This window comes from Chlorocebus sabaeus, chromosome 11, assembly GCF_047675955.1.
Source record: "Chlorocebus sabaeus isolate Y175 chromosome 11, mChlSab1.0.hap1, whole genome shotgun sequence".
NCBI lineage: Eukaryota > Metazoa > Chordata > Mammalia > Primates > Cercopithecidae > Chlorocebus > Chlorocebus sabaeus.
Genome location: NC_132914.1, coordinates 26,293,420 through 26,320,172, shown reverse-complemented (window position 1 = coordinate 26,320,172; position 26,753 = coordinate 26,293,420). Strand labels below are relative to the sequence as shown.

At 34.8% G+C, this 26,753-nt stretch overlaps 1 protein-coding gene across 2 annotated transcripts in view; it reads left to right on the top strand.

The window, feature by feature from the left end:
* The window catches only part of LMNTD1 (lamin tail domain containing 1), a 245,139-nt gene that overhangs the window by 100,911 nt on the left and 117,475 nt on the right, over positions 1-26,753 (top strand). For both annotated transcript variants that reach the window (XM_073020566.1, XM_073020567.1), the window contains exons 2-5: positions 4,460-4,689; positions 7,422-7,602; positions 23,711-23,897; positions 24,444-24,563. In XM_073020566.1, coding sequence (XP_072876667.1) covers positions 4,518-4,689; positions 7,422-7,602; positions 23,711-23,897; positions 24,444-24,563 — 660 coding nt within the window. In that variant the 5' untranslated portion in view covers positions 4,460-4,517. The remainder of the gene's footprint in view (positions 1-4,459; positions 4,690-7,421; positions 7,603-23,710; positions 23,898-24,443; positions 24,564-26,753) is intronic.

The window sequence follows — 26,753 nt, the reverse complement described above, 5'->3', positions numbered from 1 at the left end:
GGTAGGGAGACTGGGAGAGTGACAAGAAATGACAAGCCCATTTTTAATTCTTTACTAAAAGTAAGTAAAAATTTATAAATCTTCTGATGCTGTATTTACATAATTGGCCCATAATGTTCATAAGGAATTTTGCTACATCTCTGAGACAGAGGAAATGCAGTCAAACGTTTACTTTCCTTTAACTTACCTTATGTGTTATACGTCTTGACTTTTTCTTTTCGACTTTTTAAAACAGTTACTTTATTATCTTTAAAAATCATTTTCGAATCTATGTTAGAAGATATTTTAGTATTATTTCTGAAAGCAGGCATTATTCATGGTACCTAGCCAGTTTTTAAGAAATAGTAGAATCTTATTAACTATTTTTAATAAACTCACTCATCCAGTAATCATCATTTACATATCTTATTAGTGTAAATAATCATGTACTTTCATATTTGTTAATTTTATTGTCATACTATCATTATCATGAAACATTAAGTGTGAGTGTTTTACACAGAACAGAAACTGAATTAAGTGCTTTCTTCTAAATCATACTGCTGGCAAAACTAGGCGAAGAATTTAGGTGTTCTGGTTTTGATTTTACTATTTCTACCAATAGGCTTCTTTTTACATTGAAGTTTTATGGTTTCTATTCTTGCTGCCTAGCTGTTTCCATGTGCTCGAAGTATTTGTCAAGAAAGAGAGAGAAGGAAAAAAAAAAGAAGAAAAGAGTTGTGATTAATTTCCCCAGTATGTACATACTGGCCTTGACTCTTAGAAATACAAAACAAGATATCAATAATTTTGGTGGCAAAGTCTGGTAGAAGATATGGCTCTCCTAAGAGCAAATTACTTTATTTAATGTCTGCAAACTGCAAAGAAGGTACAGCATCAACATAGTAATTGTTCAGAAACTGGAATTTGGTTACTATGGAGACATTACCTCATAGTTCTGAGAGGCAGTGTTGGCCAGATGCAACAATTGTAGTCATAAAGGTCTCTTTGCAAAGTTACTGCCCTGTCTCTCAAGCTGCTTCCAGTGAACACTACACACCTTCACCGTGGTTTGTCTGATATCCTTAGCCAAGATCAGGATTGGCTATGTTGGTACTTACATATCCTCATGAGAATTCTGGTTCTGGTGCTAGTTTGGTAAAGAAATTATTAAACCTGGTTGATGCTTGAAGGTAGTTGGATTAACAGGTGAGGTCACTTTGGAAAGAAAAAGCTGCCTTGAACCTCAGCGATATTCATCATCTGATGTTATGATCTGCTTTCCTAGGAAAGAAAAGAGACTTCTCTTCTAGTCAAGATGAAAGATACATGAGACATTCAGGAAGCGCTGGAGGCAAATGCAGAATAAAGTCTATGAACAGGAAGATAAGATGGAGAAACAAGAACAGTGAGCCTGCATAGATGCGACAAAAGCAGAGTTAGAGCTGAGTTATAGAGGAGGAATGATGGCATGCTTGACCGCTTTTGTTTTAATACCTTATGAACCAGTTAGAATTAGAATACATCTCACAAATTTTCTAGAAATAAAGGACTATAGCATACAACTAGTTCCACAACTACTGTTTTATAAGGTTCTAGTCCTTGAGAAGTAGAAAAATCCACCTGGACAGATCTCCACAGTATAAGACCTAGCTGAGATTCCAAAGTTCCTATTTAATATGTTAAGGCAATTTACAGAAATAGTTTCTTTCTAGAACTATTTTACAGAACTGGGGACAAAAAAAAATTGCCAGAATATTGGTTTTGGAAATGTCTGTGAGAATGTTATATAAAATTATAATCGCTGTTTTTACATTTAATATAAATCATTCATCAACTAAAGCATTACCATTGATTTTCCAATGTTTTCTTTAAAATTGACTTATTGAGTACACATAATTTAATGCTATTGTTACTTTGGACCTAAAAGTCCTATGTTGATTGTTCAGTCCAAGTCCATTTTTAAATATTTGTTCTTAGAGGTCCTCTGAGAAATGATTGTCGTCAATATGATCAATGCAGCGTCTCCCAAAGTAACACTGAAATGTTAGACTTAAGCTTTTGTAACTGCCCTTGGTTTAATGTTAATCAATTACAGAAGCAGTGAGATACCAAGAAGGGGCTTAGAAAATTACTTATGCTTAAGGAAAAGTTAACTGAGCACTGAGAAAAATCTCTCATCTTCCAAAAGAAGACTAATAGGTAGGCAAGTGGAAGGTTCAGATGATGGGTTGTATCACACGAGTTTGTTCCTGAAATGTCTCAGCGCTTCCAAAGATGTGTGCAGTCATTAGAAATTTCTTATTCGGCCAGGCATAGTGGCTCATGCCTGTTAATTCCAGCAATTTGGGAGGCCAAGGCAAAAGAATCACTTGGGGCCAGGAGTATTAGAGACCAGCCTGGGCGACATAGAAACACCACATGTCTACATAATTTTTTTCAAAATTAGCAGGCATGGTGCCATGCGCCTGTAGTCTCAGCACATGGGAGGCTGAGGCGGGAGGATCACTTGAACCCAGGAGTTGGTGGTTGCAGTGAACTGTGATTGTACCACTGTACTCCAGTCTGGATGACAGAGCAAGACCCTGTCTCATAAAAAAAGAAGGAAAGAAAAGAAAAATTTCTTATTCACCTACCAAAATAAGAATACCCTATAGCTCCAGGACAGGTTTCTGTGATTGCAAAGATTTTGTTAAGGCTTCTTGAGAATCTTTTGTGGAATTAAATTTATTTTAAAGTGCTATTGTTTTACTAGAGGAAAAAAAATTGAGATCTTATAAAATGAACATACTGAAAAGAATAGCCAATCTGTTATGAAGTCCAGATGTAAGGAATGTTGAAAGAGAAAAGCATTTATCTGCTGTTGTAGTCAATGTCAGGGAGAAGTCCTGTCTTACAATCCTGTCTCACAATCCTGTCTCATGTTGAACAAAGATGAAATATCTGTAATCTGACAATTTACCTCTAAAGTCTCCTTCCCACTACCTCTACAGTCATACTCAATAGTGTATCTTCATAGGTTAAAGCTTTTCTGACAAATATGAATTCTTGGAGTGTCAGCAGGATGTTAAGTGCACGTGCTTATTAACTAGTAATAATGACATTTTCAAAGCCTAGTAATCATGACATTTTCAAAGCCAATGCCATTTAATTATTTAAAAAATTTGCCTGAGATGTCTGTGCCCTCTGAGAGGCACATTAAGAGCAGCCTAGCTTTGAATACAAAACTCTCCAGGTATAAGATTTCTGATAAAGGAACTTTCACATTGCAGAACAAAATGATTGTGAATACCTCTTGGTAAACAAAGAGATATTGAGGGTGACCGCAGCAAGATGGCAGAGTAGGAAACTCCAGGCCCTCATTCTCCTATAAGGACCTGAAAGAAAAACATGTAGAGGCTGGCTAAAATAACTTTATAAGAGCTCTGGGAAATAGATCAAAACAGAGATAATTCATGGAGACAAAATAATTAGTTCCTGACTTATAGTGGATAGATATGTGGACCCCAGAAAGGGGATGGTTGAACTGGCCATTTGTCTCATTTTTCAGAGAAATAATGGGTTTGGATTCAAGGACTTTGTTCACAATTTAAGCACTGAACATGCATGCATACACACATACACCCTCAAAAACTGCTTTGAGGTCACTGGGAAGAGCCTCAATGTGACTCATAAAATGAAATGTCCTAAGTCTTTTCAGGATTCACGTCAATGAAGTGTTGTTTAACTTGTAAAATAATTGTACTGAAGCTTATGAACCTTGTTCAAATGATTGTGCACTAGTTAACAAATGCTTTTATAGTTATAAAAAAGAAAGGAAATCTTTGTTCATGGTAAGATTCACTTAGTACATACTAAAAATAGTACGTGAAAATGATCTTTTTTCTCTCTCTTTTCTGTCATTCCCTCCAATACACATACACACACACAAACATGTACAGTTTATTTGAAGGCAGACATTCACTAAACAATCTTAATATAGAAAAGTTAGTTAAGCAGCAACAGGAATTAAAGGAAAAGCATAAAGGAAACAATGATATATTAACCCAGAATTATAATCATGATTTTATGGTAATGGAAATGGGAAATATGATAAATGATCAAAGTGGAGGTATAAATGGCTTATAAAGTCTCAACTTAGAGTAAAAAAAATACATTTAAAAGCCTGGAAGGAGATGGTAAAATGTCTTGTTGGTGGTATTGTAATGATTAGTATTATCTTTTTTCTACTTACACATTTTCAGAACCATCTACAATAGAAATTTGTTAATTTTCAAATATTTTAAAGCATATAATAAATTGATAATAGTTTTATTTAGATTGTTAGAACTAGAAATACAAGATGTTTTTATGCTTGTGTTGGATGCATATTACCTTTGAAAAGCAGAATTCTGGGTAATAATGATAGCCCATGCTTCTTTTATTAACAGAGAGTTTTACTTTCTTATTTATTTGTTTTGTTTATTATATTTTTTGTACACAGAAGAGAAGACAAACTTGGAACTCCCCCAGCATATTCTTTAGTACATTTTTCCCCAAAGATGGTGGGTTCGGTTGCCACAACACTGCCATTGTCATCTTCATTATCCAGTGGAATGCCTCTTGGTTACCATCTGTCTAGTCCTCAGATTAGTGGAGTAACTATATCAACAACTGGACAATTGACTTCTAAAGCTACTGCAGGTAGCTGTTCCCGAATGGAAAACAGTTTGGGTAAGCAAAATATGAACCCCATATTTTTAGAGTACTTTTAAAGCACATATTTCAATAGATTGCATATATGACTCTCAGCCAGAATGACGATTTATTATTAGTCCCCCAAAATGCTAACTTCTTAGCATCTTATGAAAAGTAACTTAACTATGGTCATCACTGATCCTAGAACTGGGGTGTTAAATTCAGGCCACATACATGCATGTGCCAAATATATCATCCTTATAATTAAGATATCTTGAGTTATCATGATGGTTCATGAGTTGACTGCTAACATACATTAGAATTACTAGAGATTAAAAATTCCAATGTATAGCATTAACTGCCCTTTCTCTGAACACTGCCAGAAGGATTAAGCCATATCTTGTGTACTTTGTGCCTTTAGGAGATGTATGACTTAAGTAAGGAATAGACAGATAGATGAGACAAAGATGTAACATAAAGTAGGTATAAAATAATGGAGAGAAAGTGGTAAAATAATAAGGAGAACTTGAAGGAGAGGAAAATGAAAACAGTACTATGATCAGAAAAAGTAAAGTTTTGACTGTTATCAACAATGTGCTCAGCAATACCCATGCTCTAGGGTGTTTGTTTCTCACCATGATTAGGGAACTTTGAGGGTATGTTTTTGTGGTTTACTGAAAACACTATCATCCTTTAAAACACAGGACCTACTGTTTTTCTACAATGTTAGGCATCAGGTAGAGTACTTAACATCTCAGCATCTCATTTTCCACCACTGCAAAACGGAGATTAAAATAGAAATGTCACAGGGCTATCCTAAGGATTAAATTTTATGAAAATTACCTAGCACATAATAAATACTCAATAAACATTAGTTGTTCATCTAAACATACCTGTAATCACCTTCTTTTAAAATAGACTAGATTTGGAGTTTGTGTTTCAATTGCCAATCAACTAACAAGTTTCAAAACTGGTAGCACAAATAGTCCAGTGACTATCTGATGCCTCCATTATCCTCTACCATTCTGTACTCATTTACAGTCTGGCTACCCCTCATCTATATTTCATTTTGTTTCTGATATTTTTAAAAAATCTTTGATGCGGGTTATATAGGGTTTTTTCCACCTGCCATTATGGTCATATTCCCTATGTTTCATTTTTTGTATGACAAGTATAAAATTTCCCAAGAAATCTCCTAAGTTTACACTGACCTTTAGTATGACCAAAACCCACATACCTAAAATGTAAATACAAATTTTAGATCTGGGAAGAAAAGATTTTCTGTCATTCATCATTATATCATCATGGCATATGTTCTATATTTGGGTTAAACTTTGGCTCCTTGCAATGGGGCAAAAAAATGAAATACAGTGGCTTCCCCTTACAGTATGGGAGCTGAGTTGGGATGTAGTCTTTTCCTTCAATTACTGTAGATTCCACTTCTCTAGATAGATGTCTAGGTTCACTGAGATTTGTTGCACTTGGTTCATTGCCATCTTTTGTTCTAGACAAAATAACAACTGGGACCAAAGTTAATGTGTCTTCTTTTCTCTTGAAATAGCAAGGCCTTTATTTCTCGAGATGACCTGTTAAGAAAGATGTTGTATATTATCTTTTCCCAAAGGAATTTAAGGATTAAGGAAATACTCAACTGAGAATGAATTAATGTAATTCCAAATGTTTCTTTTTTTCTCAACAAAATACTTTGAGGAATCTTCTTTAAGAATGATGATTTTATTCCTTTATATCTTTCACCTTGTTTTGGTTTTGCTAAAGATGTAACATTCAAACTCTAGATTGTCTTAATCCTTTGAGGATTTTGGACCGAGAGTCACATTAACCAAAACTCTGTACTGTAATAATAGCTATCATTTATTAGCAGATAAATATTAAATATTATGCTAGACACCTACATGATCTCCAGCTCTCTTATCTCCTTACACAAGGGAGTGATATCTTTATTTTATGTTCAGGAAAATGGAAACATGGAAAATTTACATCACTTGGCTTAGTAAATGGCAGAACTGAAATATAATTACAAGTCTGTCTAAATGCAAGACTCATTGTTCTTTCCACTTCATCACGATGCATCTTTGTAGTGTAACTCTCTTTGCGGATGTATTATTAGATTTGTCCAGAATGGCTCTTTATGTTTAAAATTATGAAACCTATTTTGTATTTGAATCAAAGTAGTGAGGATTTAAAAGAGCAAACTTCTAATAGGACACTAGAATCTGATTAAGCATTACTTTATCTTTCTAATAAAGTATTTTAATTAAATAGAGGAAGTTTATGTCTTTACCTGACAAAAGTACTAACCCTTGTAGGAAAGGATTCATATGAGGTTTTAATTTATGGATGGCCATTTGGGAATTTTAGCATACATGAAGTAGAATAAGGCTATATTTATATGTAACATATCTAAATTTGACAGAATCAAATGTTTTTCCTATTTAAAAATTGATGATGCTTCTAGTACAACTAAATAATCAGTTAAATAGTCATTATACTAATGATATAATTTATTGTTTAAGATAACTGAAATAATCTCTAGGAATTGAAGATGTCACTATAAATATCCACTTACTGATTATTTTATGGATTTTTGTTTAAAGCTTCTAACTACTCTTATTAAGTGTGATAGTGATATTAAAATGTACAAATATAATTTTGTAGAAGCAGAGAATAAAGATAATGGCTTTGGGTCCTTTTAATGTCATTTTATTTACTTCTCTCCTGGTTACTTATTTCTTTGGTTTATTTGAAAGATGCTGGCCCCTTCTTGGTTCCAAAGAAACAGGATGAATCACCCATGATTGGGGATGGAGAAGATTATTTCCTTTCTCTGTTTGGTGATTCAAAGAAACTTACAGCACACTCAAAGCACACTCAGAAAACTTTAAAATACTTTTCTATGATTCTTGAAGAAGTTGGCCAATTTACCGCCAGGTACGTATTTTATTTGAACTACTTAATATCTTCTGTCAGGGTAGGACCAATAAGTCAGCAGAAAATAAAGTTCTAATCTGTAGTTATATGCATTATTTTATCTAAACAATACTCAATTCATTGAAATGTAACTGTTTCATCTTCTGAGCAATTAAAATAAATTGATAAAATGGTCTAAAGAACCAAACAAAAAATGTGAATTCTTCAAAGATGCCAGAGTAAACAGTGCTAAGTAATCTTTACTAATAGGGTCAACTCAATTATTCAAGACACTTTTTTATTGTTGTTGAATTATTTAGATGGATCTAATATATATATTTTCTTCTAGTAGCTCTTGAGTTCAAGACAGAAGGAGAAAGATAAATTTTTACTTCATTGATCCATTTTTATGACTGTTAGTATCTATGCAAAAAGAAATTGATCAGGAAGAAAGTTGATATTAGGACTAAAATAAAAGAGTTATGATCTATTCATTTATATTAATATAATACTGCCTTATTTATTACGTGAACAATATGAATTTGAAATGCTAGTAATAAGCATATGTTGACAGAAGTCATTAGATGGCTAAAATAAATCAGAGTTGAGGGTCAGATATGAAGGAAATTTTCTCTTCCTTTATGCCATGTTTCCTAAAATCAATCACCCATGCCCTATTACAATTTAACAGTGGAGAATACCTAAGCATTTGCTCTACTATCTAAAAACACCTCATCAGATCCTTCATTCAGTACCTACTATGTTAAAATTATGAGCAGTTTAGGACAAAATAAAATGTTTAAAGCTTCTGCTAAAATGCAATCCTATTAAAAATGGTGGTGTAGAAGCAAGCTGTCTTCAGTCCCTATCCAGCCACCCCAGAAAACAAAAACAAATATACAGTGCCAAGATTATCATTATCATCAGCAGCACCTCAGAACTCAAATATGAGGATGAGAGAATTCCTGAGGCCACAGAGAAGTGATAAACACTCATATAATAATTAAGCTCTCCAGAGGTCAAGGACAAAGAGAAGAACCTAAAAGCTGCAAGAGAAAAGAATATGTCTAGCAACAGACTTCTCAGTGGAAACCAGGTAGGTCAGGAGGGAATGAGACAATGTTTTTAATGTGTTAAAACCCTGCTATCCAAGAATAGTGTATCCAACCAAGCCATATTTCAAATATGAAGAGATAAAATCTTTCCCAAACAAAAGCTAAGAGAATTCACCACCACCAGACCTATCTTATAAGAAATGCTAAAGAGAGTTCTTCAATCTGAAAGATAAAAACACTAATGTTCAAAAAGAAAACACTTGAAAGTATAAAATCTCTGGTAAAATTAAGTACATGGAAAAACCCAGAATTGTAATTGTGGTATACAATCCACTCATTAGTGTGAATCCCAAAAGACAAATCTATCAAAAACAGTAATAGCTATAGCAATCTGCTAAAAGATAGGCAGTATAAAAATATGTAAATGGAGAAAACTAACAGTCAAAATATAGAAGGATGGCGTTCTAATCTAGAGATTTTTTGTTTCTATTCTTTCTTTCTATTCTTTCCTTCGTGCTTTAAGTGTTCATCTCTTTAACTTGTCATAGCTGTAAGATGTTTTTTGTAAACCTCGTGTAACCACAATGCAAAAACCTATAATAGATTCACAAAAAATAAAAAGCAATGAATTAAAATATACTACCAAAGAAAATTACTTAACCACAAAAGAATATAGTAATAAAGGACAAAAGGAAGAGACGAGTTATAAAGCAACCCCAAAACAAGAAATAAGTTCTTCTTATCAATAATAATACTGAATGTAAATGGACTCGATTCTCAAATTAAAAGGCATAGAGTGGCTTAGGGATAAGGAAACAAAATCCAGCTGTATGCTGCCTACAAGAAGCCCACTTCACCTACAAAGGCACACAGACTGAAAGTGAAGGGATGGAAAAATATATTCCATTCAACTGGAAACAAAAAAAAGAGTAGGCGTAGCTATACTCATATCAGATAAAATAGACTACAAATCAATGACTGTAAAAAGAGACAAATAAGGTCACTATATAATGATAAAGGGGTCAATTCAGCAAGAAAGTATAATAATTATAAATATCCGTGCACCCAACACCAAAGCCCCCAAGTATATAAAGCAAACATGAATAGATTTAAACAGAGATATAGACTGCAGTACAGTAGTAGGGTACTTTAACATCCTATTTTCAGTAATGGACAGATGAACCAGACAAATCACAAAGAAACGTCAGAGTTAAATTGCACACTAGACCAATTAGGCCTGACATGTGCAGAACATTTCACCCAATTGCCTCAGAATATATATTCTTTCATCAGCACATGGAACATTTTCCTGAATAGACTCTCTCTTAAGCCACAAAACAAATATCAAAAAAGTAAAAATTATGTCATGTACTTTTGTGACCACATTCAAGTAATTATGTCAAGTACTTTTGTGACTAGAAATCAATAAGAGGAACCTAGGAAAATACACAAACACATGGAAATTAAGAAACACACTTCAGAGCAACCGATGGATCAGTGAGGAAATTGAGAAGAAAACTTAAAAATGTCTTGAAACAAATGGAAATGGAAACACAACGTATCAAAATCTCTGGGATACCAAAAAAAAGCAGTACTAAAAGGGAAGTTTATAGCAATAAATACCTTTATCAAAAAAGTAGAAAAGCTTCAAGTAAACAATCTAACAATGCATCTCAAGGAACTAGGAAAGCAAGAAAAAAACAAACTGAAAATTAGTAGAAGAAAACAAACAATAAAGATCAGAGAAAAATAAATGAAATTGAGACTAAAAAAAAATAGATCAACAAACAAAAAGTTGGTTTTTTCCATGATGTTGAATCGTATCAAATACTTTTTACATATCTAGTGAGATGATCATATAGTTTTCCTTTTTTAATGTTAAACACCCTTGTACTTTTACAATAAACATTTGGTCATGTTTATGTTTTAATATACTGTTTAAATTCCATTTGTTAAAATAATGTTTCAAATTTTTGCCTCAATGTTTGTAAAGATTATTGGTCTGTAGTTTTCTTTTCCTGTAATGTCCTTGTCTCTTTTGGTATCAGGGTAAGTCCACTCTTTATGAAATGAGATGGGATATAGTTTCTTCTTTATCCTTTTCTAGAAGAGATTGTGTAGAAGTAATTTTTTTTCATAAATGTCTTATAGAACTTATTGGCGAAGCCATCTGGGCCTGGAATTTCTTTGTGGTAAAGTTTTAAAACTATAAATTGTTTTAAAATAGATATTAGGTTATTTTAATTATTTCTTCTTGAATAAGCTTGGGTAGTTTGTGTCTTTCAAGAAATTTGTCCATTTTTATCTAAGTTGTCAATTTCTTTTGCATAATATCATTTATAATATTCTCTTATTATCCTGTATAATTTTTATACAGGATAATCTTTATAACTGTAGAATCTTTATTGGTATCACCTTTCTCATTTCTCATATGGTCATCTGTGTCTTCTCTTTTCCCTGATCAGTATCACTGGAGATTTAGTTTTATTGAGCTCAAAGAATATGTGTTTGGTTATATTTGTTTCCCCTATTTTCTTGTTTTTTATTTAATTGATTTTCATTTTGGGCTACACTCCCTTTCTTCTACTTTGGGCTTTATTTGATTTTTTTTCTCCCCTAATTTTTTAAGGTGAAATTTGAGGTCATTGATTTGACACCTTCTTCTCTTCTGATACTACAGGTATTTGGTATTACAAATTTTCCTCTAGGTACAGCTTAGTGGCATCCCACAAATTTTAATATGTTGTATTTTTATTTTCATTCAGTTCAAAATACTTTCTAATTTTCATTTTCTTTTTGATCCTTGGGTAATTGAAAAGTGTGTTATTTAGTTTCAAAGTGTTTTACAGATTTTTCAGTTCCAGTGGTTTTCCAGATATCTTCTTGTTATTGATTTCTAATTAAATTCCATTGTGGTCAAAGAACTTACTTTGTATGACTTGAATCCTTTTATATTTACTGAGACTTATTTTATAGCCAGGATATTAATTATTCTGGTAAATGTTCTAGGTGCACTTGAAAAGAATATATGTTCTGCTGTTGTTTAGTAGAGTGTTTCACGTCAACCATGTCATGTTGGTTGATAGTGTTGTCTACTGTGTTTTTGCCGATTTTTTGACTACTTGTGTTAATTACTGAGAGAGAGGTATTTTTTTTTAATTTATTTATTATTATTATACTTTAAGTTGTAGGGTACATGTGCATAACGTGCAGGTTTGTTACATATGTATACTTGTGCCATGTTGCTGTGCTGCACCCATCAACTCGTCATTTACATCAGGTATAACTCCCAGTGCAATCCCTCCCCCCTCCCCCCTCCCCATGATAGGCCCCGGTGTGTGATGTTCCCCTTCCCGAGTCCAAGTGATCTCATTGTTCAGTTCCCACATATGAGTGAGAACATGCAGTGTTTGGTTTTCTGTTCTTGTGATAGTTTGCTAAGAATGATGGTTTCCAGCTGCATCCATGTCCCTACAAAGGACACAAACTCATCCTTTTTTATGGCTGCATAGTATTCCATGGTGTATATGTGCCACATTTTCTTAATCCAATCTGTCACTGATGGACATTTGGGTTGATTCCAAGTCTTTGCTATTGTGAATAGTGCTGCAATAAACATACGTGTGCATGTGTCTTTATAGCAGCATAATTTATAATCCTTTGGGTATATACCCAGTAATGGGATGGCTGGGTCATATGGTACATCTAGTTCTAGATCCTTGAGGAATCGCCATACTGTTTTCCATAATGGTTGAACTAGTTTACGGATTCAGCAACACATCAAAAAGCTTATCCACCATGATCAAGTGGGCTTCATCCCTGGGATGCAAGGCTGGTTCAACATTCGCAAATCAATAAACATAATCCAGCATATAAACAGAACCAAAGACAAGAACCACATCATTATCTCAATAGATGCAGAAAAGGCTTTTGACAAAATTCAACAGCCCTTCATGCTAAAAATGCTCAATAAATTCGGTATTGATGGAACGTACCTCAAAATAATAAGAGCTATTTATGACAAACCCACAGCCAATATCATACTGAATGGGCAAAAACTGGAAAAATTCCCTTTGAAAACTGGCACAAGACAGGGATGCCCTCTCTCACCACTCCTATTCAACATAGTGTTGGAAGTTCTGGCTAGGGCAATCAGGCAAGAGAAAGAAATCAAGGGGATTCAGTTAGGAAAAGAAGAAGTCAAATTGTCCCTGTTTGCAGATGACATGATTGTATATTTAGAAAACCCCATTGTCTCAGCCCAAAATCTCCTTAAGCTGATCAGCAACTTCAGCAAAGTCTCAGGATACAAAATTAATGTGCAAAAATCACAAGCATTCTTATACACCAGTAACAGACAAACAGAGAGCCAAATCATGAATGAACTTCCATTCACAATTGCTTCAAAGAGAATAAAATACCTAGGAATCCAACTTACAAGGGATGTAAAGGACCTCTTCAAGGAGAACTACAAACCACTGCTCAGTGAAATAAAAGAGGACACAAACAAATGGAAGAACATACCAGGCTCATGGATAGGAAGAATCAATATCGTGAAAATGGCCATACTGCCCAAGGTAATTTATAGATTCAATGGCATCCCCATCAAGCTACCAATGAGCTTCTTCACAGAATTGGAAAAAACTGCTTTAAAGTTCATATGGAACCAAAAAAGAGCCCGCATCTCCAAGACAATCCTAAGTCAAAAGAACAAAGCTGGAGGCATCACGCTACCTGACTTCAAACTATACTACAAGGCTACAGTAACCAAAACAGCATGGTACTGGTACCAAAACAGAGATATAGACCAATGGAACAGAACAGAGTCCTCAGAAATAATAGCACACATCTACAGCCATCTGATCTTTGACAAACCTGAGAGAAACAAGAAATGGGGAAAGGATTCCCTATTTAATAAATGGTGCTGGGAAAATTGGCTAGCCATAAGTAGAAAGCTGAAACTGGATCCTTTCCTTACTCCTTATACGAAAATTAATTCAAGATGGATTAGAGACTTAAATGTTAGACCTAATACCATAAAAATCCTAGAGGAAAACCTAGGTAGTACCATTCAGGACATAGGCATGGGCAAAGACTTCATGTCTAAAACACCAAAAGCAACGGCAGCAAAAGCCAAAATTGACAAATGGGATCTCATTAAACTAAAGAGCTTCTGCACAGCAAAAGAAACTACCATCAGAGTGAACAGGCAACCTACAGAATGGGAGAAAATTTTTGCAATCTACTCATCTGACAAAGGGCTAATATCCAGAACCTACAAAGAACTCAAACAAATTTACAAGAAAAAAACAAACAACCCCATCAAAAAGTGGGCAAAGGATATGAACAGACATTTCTCAAAAGAAGACATTCATACAGCCAACAGACACATGAAAAAATGCTCATCATCACTGGCCATCAGAGAAATGCAAATCAAAACCACAATGAGATACCATCTCACACCAGTTAGAATGGCGATCATTCAAAAGTCAGGAAACAACAGGTGCTGGAGAGGATGTGGAGAAATAGGAACACTTTTACACTGTTGGTGGGATTGTAAACGAGAGAGGTATTAATATCTACTAAAGTTGTGGATTTGTTGATTTCTCCCTTGCAATTCAATCACTTTTGTTTCATGTATTCTAAAGCTTTGTTATTAGATGTAGAAACAGAAACATTTAGGAATGTTATATTCTTCTGATGAATTGATCCTTGTATCATTATGAAATGACTTTCTTTATCCTGTTCTGAAATATACTTTGTCTGATGTTAAGATAGCCACAGGAGCCTTCTTTTTACTGGTGTTAGCATGGTATATATTTTTCCATACTTTAACTTTGAACTATTTGTGTCTTTATATTTAGAGTGCATGTCTTGTAGGTAGCATATAGTTGAGATTTGCTCTTTTAGCCAATCTGAAAAATGTCTTTTCATTGGGGCATTTAAACTATTTACATTTAAGGTTATCATTACTATGATTAGGTTAAGTCTACCATCTTGTTATTTGTTTTCTCTTTGTCCCAGTTTTTCTCATTTCTTCAATATTTTCAAGATCTTGCTCTACTACTTTTTGTCTAAATTGTTTCTAATAAATTTTCTGTCATTCTTATATTTGTTCCTCTGCACAAATATGTCTCTTTTTTCCCCCTCATTCTGCTTTTAAGATGTTCTCATTATCATTATTTTTGGGAGATTTGATTATGATGCGCCTGGTGTAAATTTCTTCAAATTTCCTATGCTTGGGGTTGTTACACTTTTTTGATTAGCATATTTATAGATTTTGAATTTTAAAATTCAAAATGGAAAATTTTTTACCATTATTTCTTCAATATATTTTGCCCCTGCTTCCTCACTCCTTTTAAGGGACTCCAATTTCACATATATTAGGCCACTTGAAGTTGTACCATAGTTTACTAATGCTCTGTTATTTTTTATCTTTCTATGTACTTTTTCCTTTGATTGTTTCTTTTTGGATAGTATCTATCATTATGTTTTCATATTCACTGATCTTTTCACCTACAATGACTACTATTATGTTAATCCCATCCTGTGTATTTTTAAATCTCAGTCATGTCTCTACATTTTTAACGTACAAATACAGTTATAAGGATGTTTCCTTTTCTACTGTTTCTAACATCTGTGTCAGTTCTGCATCATTTTTGATTGATTTTTCTCCTTGTTATGGGTTGTATTTTTCAATTTATTTGCATGCCTGGTAATTTTTTATCGTATGCCAGAAATTGTGGATTTTACCTTGTTTGGGGGCTAGAATATTTTTGTATTTCTATGAATTTTCATTTCTTGAGTTTTTTTTCTGGGACCCACTTAAGTTACTTGGAAATAGTTTAAGATGTTAAGGACTAGCTTTTATAGCTTGTTAGGTGGAAACAAAGCAATATGTTCACTTTGTTATTATTCTCCACTACTGAGGCAAAAGTCTCATTAGTACTCTATGCAAGGTCCCATTAATTGTGAGGTTTTTCAGTCTGGCTGGTGGGAACTTCCTTACCCTGTGAGAGCTTCAAGTACTGTTCCTTCTAATCTTTTCAAAATGGTCTTTTTCTACAGTCTTGGGGCATTTACTCAAATACATGTGCTGATCAATCTTCTGCTAAATACTCAAAGGGGACCATCTGAAAATCGCCAGTGCTCTTTTTGCAGCTTCCCGTGTTTGATACTCTGCTTGTGACCTCCAGCCACCTTGGTCTCTCCAGACTGTCAGCTCCATCTCCTCAAGTCAGAGAGGATGTACCTTCCATGATGCAGCCTGGAAATTTTCTCGAGAAATAATCTGGGAAAAATTTAAGTCTCACTACATTTCTCTTCTGTCTCTCAAGTATCACTATTCTTTGTTGACCGGTATCAAATATCTTCAAAAATACTGTTTCATATATTTTTCCAGATTTTTAGTTGTTTCAGATGGAAGGCCAAAGTCATTTCTTGTAGCTTCATCTAGGCTGGAAACAGAAGCTGATTCTCAATTCGGTTGTTTTCAATCGAAGCTGTTGTTTCTTTCCTACTACCACCCACTATCTGTAGGGATTTGTTTGATACCTGCCAGCAGCAGAAGAAAAAGGAGTTGTAGGCAAACAGGAAACAAAGTAGAGACATTATTAGGATTTTCACTAGTTACACATGCTCCCTGACCCTATATCCAAGACCTTACCTTGGCTTCAAGTTTAGTTCTAAATGTCTCAGGTGTGATCAAACTATATTAAGAAGGCTAACTTCTCATTCATCCTCCATCTCAACCTCCAAGAAATTCTGCATCCTACATGTCTATAGTCAAAATGATAGTAAGCTCTGAATTCAGATGGGCCTCACTGAGATCATGATAAACACATGAATGGTTCTGGTTTAAAACAATTTTGAGGTTGCAAATATCCTCATCTTCCCATAGGATTCTTATTCAGACTAACCCCCATTTATTTTTCCCTTGGATGATTTAGAACCTTGTAGTAGTGATGTACAAATTTACATCTCCATTACATTAAGGATCTACCATCAAAACTTGTAGGCATCAGTGTTCTTATAGTCCCAATGAACTGAATTAAGTTCCCTGAGTCTTTCTAAGTTTGTCCTTTAAAAATTTAAGGACTCTTAAATGCTGTATCCCCTAATCAGCCCATATGCCCCCAACTAAAAACACCTATATGGGAAATGTTAGGTATATACAAGTTGGAAGAACTGGAACTTCAAAGATAATTTTAGCAAACTGTAGAATATCAGAAACTTAAAAGCAGACAAATAGCATGGAGCTATCAAGGAGAGCCCAACAAATAGATAAATTAGTGCTTAAATAATGGAAAGTAATTTTGTTTAAAAAATGACACAGCCATGTTTCTCCCCAATCTCTTTACAAATAAAGACTGTGCAAAGGCTACTGATGGTGATTGCAACATCACACTCCACTCTCAGCCAATCACAAATCATATGTAGAGGTCTCAAGTCACTTTCCTACAAAGGTAAATGGGAAGTCTGGCAGGGAAGAGAAAAAGATAACTACTAAAGATTGTGTGACAGCAGATTAACAGCCTGCCTCTCGGAATTTCCATGCATTGATCTTATATCAAAAAGAAGGCAAATAAAGGGCTCTGATATGGACAATGTTGTTTTTTCCTTCAGAAAAGAACATTTATTCTATGTATTCTATGTATATGCATAAAATAAAAATTTAAAGTTAATGAATAAGCACTTTGCTTGTATAATGAAGGATTTTTGAAAAGCAACTGTAAATATCCAGCTATATGTATAACAACAAAGGAATAGCTGAGCTATTCCAGCATCTTACCTGTTTAAAAACAAAAGTCAAATTAGTGCTCATCTTCCCAGGCAGAAAAAGCAAGTCTGAAAAACAAAAGGATGCTCTCTCAAAAAATAAAAACACCCTGCAGAGAATTTAGTAACAGTAAGATGAGGATGACACAATGGTGTTCCAGGAATGTCAAAGAGTAAAATGTTACACCCAAAATTTGGCAAGAACCATAATGATAATGCAAAAGAAAAAGAAGAAGAAATTATGACATAAATTGTTCAAAAGTGAGCCTCTATAAAAAAGGCATTCTCATACAATGCAGGTGAGACCACTATTTTGAAGGGAATTTGATAGTGTATTTCGAGAGATTTCATAGAAGATTACACCCATTATTTTCATAATTACTCCTCTGAGAGACAAAATCCAGAGTGATAGCCTGACATTTAGAGCCACTTTTCTCCTGAAAACAGTGGCCAATTTTGACAGCTGCAACGAAGAGGCTGAGAAGTTAGAAGTTTTTCTCAAGATTCATAGGACTGGGTGAATAAAAGTTGGCATTTAGGGCCTATAAAAAAAAAATGGAGGGTCACTTGAGGCTTTCAGTTGGAAATTCAGGGAAAGACGAAGAGTAAGGCTATATGCAAAACAGACCAGTACAGTGTCAAATTATTTCACATTTAATTTAAAGTGATTTGTTCCCAACTTAGATGCCTACCAGAAGCAAAAGTAAATCTTGAGTGAAAAAATATTATACAGAACCTTAAATTATCTCTGCAGTTTTTTCTCTGTAATACTAGGCACTAAACAAAAAACAAACAAACAAAAAAACATGTACAAAAGATAAGAGTTGACCAAACACCAAGATTAAAAATGGACACCAGAAACAGGCCTAGAAGGTCCAGACATTGTAGTCATCTGACCAGGATTTCAAACTAGCAATGACTAAAATATTCAAGTAATTAAATGACAAGATAAAAAATTTAACATAAACCTGGGAACTAAAAGAATCATAAACAAGTTCTTGAAGTAAAAAAAAAAAAATCCAATAATGGAAATTATTATTTCAGTAGGTGGGTTTAAAATTACACTTGATATAACAGAAGAGAAAATTGCTGAACTGGAATATTCTCAGAAGTAAATATCTAGACTGAATCACAGATAGCAAGGTTATAAACAAGCATAAGAGACAAATAAGGCAATATTTTATTTTAATCTACTTCTAATTAAAGTCACTGAAGGAGAAGAAAGATTGAGGTAGAATGGTATTGCTGGAAATACAGAAGAGAATTTTCCCAGACTAATGAAAGACATGAAGCCAAATATTCAAGAAGTACTACCAATGTCCAACAGGATAAAAGACAGAAAACAAGCCAGCAAACAAACCTAGATACACTGTTTAAAAAAAAAAAAAAAAGAAAAAACTTTTTAAAACAGAAGATGCAAAAAAAAGTCTTAAAGTCAGCCAGAGAAAAAGGACACTTGCCCTCAAAGAAACAACGAAAATATTGGCTGGCAGTTGGTTTATCAACAGAAAAATAGAATAATGAGACACTAGACTAAATATCCAATGAGGACATTGGGACTGAAACTGTAGGCCAACTGGGCAACATTTCTGACAAACTGACTCTAAAATCACAAGAAATATATATTAGTATTCTATTGCTGCCTTAATAAATTATCACCAACTTAGTGACTTAAAATAACATGAATAGCACCCACTTATTAACACATAGTTCCCTAGGTCATAAGTCTGGGTTGTCTCAGCTGATTTCTTAGAGTTTTACAAGGTCAAAATTAAGATGTCAAACCGGCTCTTATCTGGACACTGAAATAAATCTGCTTCCAAGCTCTTTGAGGTTGTTGGCCAAATTCAATTCCTTGCAGTGATAGTACTTCCTTACTAACTGTCAGCATGCAGTCACCCTTAGCTTCAAAAGGCTTCTCCCCAGTCCTTGCAGATGAGCCGCTACATCTCAGAACCAGCAACAGTGCATCAAATCCTTCTTGTATTTGGAGTCTCTCTGACTTCCCTCCCACTGCAGCTCTCTTCCACTTCCAGCTGGAGTAAATTCTCTAATTTTAAGGGTTCATTGATTAGATTAATTCCACCTGAATAACCTAGGCTAATCTCCCTATCTTAACATCCATAACTTTAGTTACATCTGCAAAGTTCTTTTTGTCATCTAACATAACATACTCACAGGATCCAGAGATTAGAGATAGACATCTTTGGACAGCTATTTTGCTTACCACAAAGGGTTAAAGTCTATAAAGAGTTAACATAATATTGGAAAAGAAAATAAGAGGGGACTTGTCCAACCAAAACCAAGACTTCATCTAAAACAATACAAATTAAACCCATTTGGCATAGACAGAGAATGAACAGCTAGATCAACGGAACAGCTAGGAAGCCTTATTCAGAAACTTGCTGTTTGACTAAGGTGACATTACAAATCAGCAGGGAGATGATGGACAATCTAATAAACATAAGTAGGAAAATTAGCTCCTTATATGAAATACACTCTCACACACATATATACAGACAAATAAAGCTGTTCAAAGCAAATTATTGAAACATTTAAAAGAAAATATGACATAAGAGCAGGGAGAGATTTCTTATATAGGACACAAAAAGCAGAAATTATAAAGAAAAAGATTGATAAATTTTATAACAGTAAAAATTTTAGAAATATAAACTGTACCATAAGAAACATTATAGATGAAGCATTTTTAAAGTCTCTTCTTGCAGAAAATATGTGCATATAATTAAATACTATGCTATGAATACCACAAATCAATTATAAAAATGTAAATTCAGAGAAGTGAATGAAATGATATGAACAGGCAATTCACTGAAGAGGGAAACTGAGTGGCCAATAAGCAGCTTGTGTAACTGCACTATAATCAGGGAAAAACAAATTTAAATGCAATGAGATTCCATTTGGTACCTATGATAGGGAAAAAAAATAAGAAGGCTGAAAATTTGAAGTGTTTATAAGGATATGGGAAACAAGAAGAGGAAATAGTATGTGTGTGTATGGTGAGTGAAGCCTACAGCAGCATGAATTATGCTCTTGCAAGCAATTCTTTATGGTTGCAGTTTAAGCATAAGGTAGGAAGTAAGGAAAAGGCGGTGAAAAAGCTGACAGATAAGGTAGGGCTTTGTTTGAGTGCTGTGATGTTTGTGTTTTCTATAGAAGGAAATGGTAAGATATTGAAGGATTTCCAGGAGGGAAGCATAAATAGGTTTGGATTGTACAAAGATTGCTCTGGAAGCAAAGTGGAGAATGTTTAGAAGGGGGTAAGACTGAAGACAATAGTTAGGATGTTGATCCAATGTCTCACAGAGATGACGAGAGCGTGATAAAGGCAGCAGTCACAGGGATGGAGAGAAGATGTAAACAGATGCCACTAAAGAGGAAGAATCAGCAGAACCTGGTCACGAATAAGGAATGAAGGATAAGAAACTGGGACAGTAATGGAAGTTTCAGGCTTGGCCAACAGGGTAAATGATGTAATTCACTGGAATAGTTTTCTAGATGGGAGAGTAAATTTACAACAGGCCAACGTGTTGAGTTCAGAGGTACTTTTTGGGATCTTGTGGTCAGTTGTTTCTGTGGATCTGAAGCTCAGTAGGAAGGTCTAGGCAAGAGATTTAGTTTTAGTAGTCATGAGTGTATTAATGGTTAGTAAACACTGTTCATGGATAGCATCACCTATAAGGATAAATGGGGGAAATAAAAGAGGGCTAAGAACAGAATCCCAGGGATCACATCTGGGAGATGCATGAAGGGCCTGGGTGAAATCTGAAAAAGGGGCTGAAAAGTAACAAGACTGATAGAGGCAAAACAGTCGACTTCAAGAAACAAAGGGAAGAGTTTCCAAAAAGAGGGCATGTCTGGCAGAGGCCAATACTGAGGAGACATGAAGATATAGACTAACAGTGTTGCCACTCAATTTACCGATTGTGAAGGGCACTGGTCATCTGGGTCTTTGGCAATGGTAGGTGGTTGTGAAGTAAATAAGAGGTGATTAATTAGTGACATAGCCTTTTCCAAAAGCTAGGTTGTGATGGCAGTAGGAATTGTAAGCTGGAGAAGGACTTTTCTCTTTTTTCTTTGTTAAGGTGGTAGCCCCTCAAGGATATATACCTATTTGGGGGAAATACGTAGTCCAGAGGGATAAGTTGGTGTTAAAGGAGAAAGGAAGGACAATGAGGGGACTGAGTTGCTGAATCATCAGGAGGAGTTGGTTATCTGAGGGCTTCACTGCAGATGGGAGAAGGGGACTCTTCCATGGAAATGGGGTGGGCTACAGAGAAAAAGTGGGCTCGGCTATAGGAGAGCCTAGGAGAGCCTGTTTCTAAGTAGGAAGCAGGGAAATACACTAGTCTCTCTGATGATCATGTTTTCTTAGTGAGACAGTTTTCCAAGAGTGAGAATAGAGATATGGGGCAGGGATCTGAACATTGTTGAAGGATAGCAGAAGTTGCTGACTTGGTTCATGAAGATGACAACTTGCTGTCAATCAGCAAGGGCCCAGGTGTAGTTGGAGACCACTAAGATTTTGGTAGCAGCGATCTTTGTGTGTGCGTTTTCTAGCAGAGTTCAACCACCATGGTGTGTACAGAATTTAAACAACCTGAATGGTTAGGTCAAACTTATTTGAGATTTTACTTGTTGATTGACACAGAAAGACGAGGGTTATCATTTATTGAGTGACCTCGGACATGGGAATTAATCTCTCTAAACCTCAGTTTATCTATCTATAAAATGGGGCTAAAAATACTACCTGTCTGAGTTGTTTTAAGAATTAAATGAGATAATACAGTGTTCCTCACATTTTTTGAATGTGACCTTCAATAAGAAATATGTAGAAGTATTTCAATGAGAAATATGTATGTTATTGTGAGAATTACATGAGTTATCATGAGTCCACAATGCCTTCACCAAAATACTTGGGGAATTACGTATTTCCAAATTCAGAATTTTGACAATTTTAGGAAAGGAAATTTTAGAACACATATTATGTAAACACCCTGTCAGGGATTACAGAAGTATCAAAAATCAAACATTAATCTTTTCACATAAAAATATATAAATATTCACACAAACCATGAACAAAGACTGTAAATAGCCTCACCTCCGTTTTGGACCAGGCTTTTCTTCAAATCTGTTTTAAAAATTTTTTTTTGGTTTTTCAGAGCTTTTTGGATTTTGGAACTGTGGATAAGAAATTATGGAGAATTATATATAGAGATAGATAAATAAATAAATAGAAACATAGACATAGATATACATATAGAGATATTAGATAGTGTTTTTAGGTGCCTGATGTATAAGTAGTATTGTTATTATTATTGGTACGGATGTATCTTATTTTTAAGATGGGGGTCCTCACTTACCAAAGTGATTTTTGACCTACTAATAAGTTGTGACTCACAATCTGAAAAACAATGATATATAATGACATGTAAATGATTAGCCTGGTCCCTGGATCATACATAGTAAGCTCTCAAGGCAAGTGAAAAGGTGAAAAATACCATCTTATGTTTATTTAACGTTTTTGCCTTTCAAAAATCTTTTTTTTTTTTTTTTTTTTTTTTTTTGAGACGGAGTCTCGCTCTGTCGCCCAGGCTGGAGTGCAGTGGCCCGATCTCAGCTCATGGCAAGCTCCGCCTCCCGGGTTCACGCCATTCTCCTGCCTCAGCCTCCCGAGTAGCTGGGACTACAGGCACCTGCCACCTCGCCCGACTAGTTTTTTGTATTTTTTAGTAGAGACGGGGTTTCACCGTGTTAGCTAGGATGGTCTTGATTTCCTGACCTCGTGATCCGCCCGTCTCGGCCTCCCAAAGTGCTGGGATTACAGGCTTGAGCCACCGCGCCCGGCCCTTTCAAAAATCTTTTAATCACAGTTGCTATTTATCTTCAGTCACTTTTTCAGAAATAAAGTAAATGATTTGTCTCTTGATCACTTTTGAGAGTTTCATTTCTCAATGATTTTATCGTGAACAGCAGGAAATTTAAACTATTAGAATTAACAACTTCCTGTGGCTTTTATACCTTGACACCTAAAATACTTTTTAGGTTTTCTTGATTTTAAGTGAAATGGATTATTTTATTGCACAGATAAAGAAATAGAACTAAAAACTCAAGCCATTTGTCTGAGGTTACAAAATATACTACTTCTATATAGAACTTGGCCAATACAATATACAGTTTAAGAACAACTTTCAAGTACTTTATTATTCACTTCTTAAAGTAAGTCAAAAACACTCCTATCTGAAGGCACCTTACAATCTTTGTGTTTTATTTTCTAGTTCTCTTGGAGACATTGAAATAGCTGAAGTGAATGTCAAGGGTTTGTTCGTGAAGCTCATTAACTCTTCCCTTGACAAAGAAATGGCAATTGGAGATCATATTCTCCAGCAAAATGTGAATGGACAAACCATTTCTTTGTACCGATTCCTTCCAAACATTGTAATGCAGGCCAGTTCCACAGTAACAGTGAGTATAAGAGTATAAATACTGTACATTAGAATCGTACAGGACAAACTTGTTGACACTGTCAGTCTGTGGCTCAGCACTGTCTCGTTATCACGCTATCTGGATCTGTACATAAGACGTGATTTTGTTGTTGTTGGTTAATTACCGCACTTTGTCCATCTTCTGGATGTAAATTAATACCCACAGTTAAATTTCCACAGCTGTCTTCAATTTTGTGTACAATATCTTTTGTTTTTATAATTTAACTATTAAAATGAAATTCTTAATTTCCTGAAACCAAGTAAATATAAACCTGAAAAGACAAGCAAAGAGATTGCTTAGAGAACAGGTAATTAGCTGACACAAGAGGGTTCCTCTCTTTCTCGTTTTTTCCTTTAATCCCTGTAGAGCAGCTATTTGGTGTTGCATAGCTTGACATTGTATATGATATAGTCATTACATTTTAAAACCTCATCTGTTCAGAAAGATTATGTTGCAGTAACCCTATGGCATTTACAAAATTGTGTTCAACTCCAGTGGCATTTGTCATTAACAATTTTATTACAGGTGTGGGCAGCAGCATCTGAAGCAAAGCATCAACCTCCATCAGATTTTCTTTGGAAGGAACAAGACAAGTTTAGAACAAGTCCCGATTGTATAACAATCCTGTGCAAACCGAACAGTCAAGTTAGTTTCTGGTTCTTAACAATCGTTTTTTAAAAATATTGTGCTTATTGAGCATATCTGTATTTTTTATTCTTTTCATTTTATACAATGTATCTAAGTGCATAAATGTCAGTAAAATTGACTTTATGCCCAAAAGATTATTTTATTGTCAGTTTCTTATACATTTATTATTTTTTTTAAATTTCAATAGTTTTGGGGGAACGTGGTATTTGGTTACATGAATAGCCATGTTGTCAAATGGGAGAGCACTCATTAGTTCTTAAGTGGTGGTATTCCATGGTATGTATATACCACATTTTCTTTATCCACTTGTTGCTTGATGGGCATTTGGGCTAGTTTTTCATAGAATGGAGAGTTATCCTTATGTTTCCCATCCTCTTAGCTCACTCAATTATTCTTTTTATCCTTAAAGCTTGGATAGAACCATCACTAAATGCCACAACACATCAGGCAAATCCACAGCATTCTCTTCCCAGTGTCAAAGGGCCCCAGAGCGTCTTACAATTTGGCAAAAATAATTTTGATATCTCATATTCCTAAGAAGCCTCTTCAACTTTCAAAGTCGAGGGAAGATTTTATTTGTGATATTTAGCCTGAAGAGTGGGATAAGGAAGGTACTCGATATGGGTCTTTTCTATTTATTTTTTCATTTCTCAAATATTTATTGAGACTCTTCTCTATTTTAGAGCTATGCTAAGTACTGGGAATATAACAGATTAAGATATAGTATCTGCACTCAGGGAACTAATATTCTAATGAGAGAGCCTACAATATTAATTTGAAATGACTATACTTTACTCCTTATAAAATTAAGGGTATTAGCACTAGCTTTGTGTAATTTGTTCCCAGTATTTGACAATTTTATATTTTCACTCAACCTTTCTCTTGGTATAATATTGGCATAAATATATACCCATGGACACACCATTAAGGTTCAAAGGTATTCCTTTTTGCAACAACAAAAAAGTTAATCCTTTTTCAAAATGATTTTTAGATCATTTTTAAATACCTGTGTTTTTTTCTTACCCTCAGTCTAACTTACTATGTCCTATAACTACTGACCCACAAAATATGTTAACCAGAACCTATCTCTGAGTTTCTTTCTTGCTGCATTATAATCTATGTTGAGATTGACTTTCCCTTTGAAATAGACTTGGCTAATTTCTTAAGAACCATTTACTGTCTTTCTGCGGGAACAGTTGTTAGATGAGGAGAGCACCCATTAGATATAACTTAGCAGCCTTCACCCACTCAGCTTTAGATCTCCTTGTGGGCTGGAACTGAATTTTATAATACTTCTCTGATGGGGAAAATAAGGCTACACAATCTAAGTTATTTACTTATTTTCACTGATGGGGAAAATAAGGATACACAATGTGAATTATTTACTCAGCCTCATAAGAAATCATTACTAAAACCCAGTCTAGGATTAAGGCATTCTTATCTCAGAACTTTCATCATAGTTATCCACTCTGTAAACCAGTTTGTGGTTTCTACTTTGTATGTGTATTGCTCCAGGCACTGAGCGTTGAATCAGGCAGACCAGATCCCTGAGCTCGTGGAATGCAGATTTTAATAAGTTTTCATTTCTTGCAACTGAATTAGGCTTTGTACTTAGACTGTTCCTTTTACCCAGTGATTTGAATGACTTTGCACATATAGAATCAGACCATTTCTGTGGGGTGATGTAAGCACAAATAACTGTGCCTGCTAATGAAAGACTGAACCTGATTGATTGATCTATATGGAAAATATTTAAATATATTTTGTATCTGTCAGGAATGGCGCTAGGTGCTAGAAAAGGGAACATAAGTATTGCACACTTCTTGTCCTCAAGAAATTCACAATCTACTAGTATAAATTGATATGTAATAATAAATAATTGCAATACAGTGAAACAATGCTTTAATAAAGTACGGGCAGCCCAGGTCAGAAATATCAACTCTGTAAAGGAGAACATAAGAAAAAGCATTCAGAGAAAGAGCCATGTGTTGTGAATCTGTAGTAGAGAGGAGTTTGCCCTCCTAACCTGAATCATGGCAATCTTGCCCCTTTTCACCTCTTGGACTCTCCTCTCTCCATGCTTCTCCATGCACCCTGCTCTAGCCACACTGGCCTTCTCGTACTACTTTTACTTTCCAGTGCTTGACTGCTCCTTCATGCCACAGAGCCTCTGCGCATGCTCTTGCC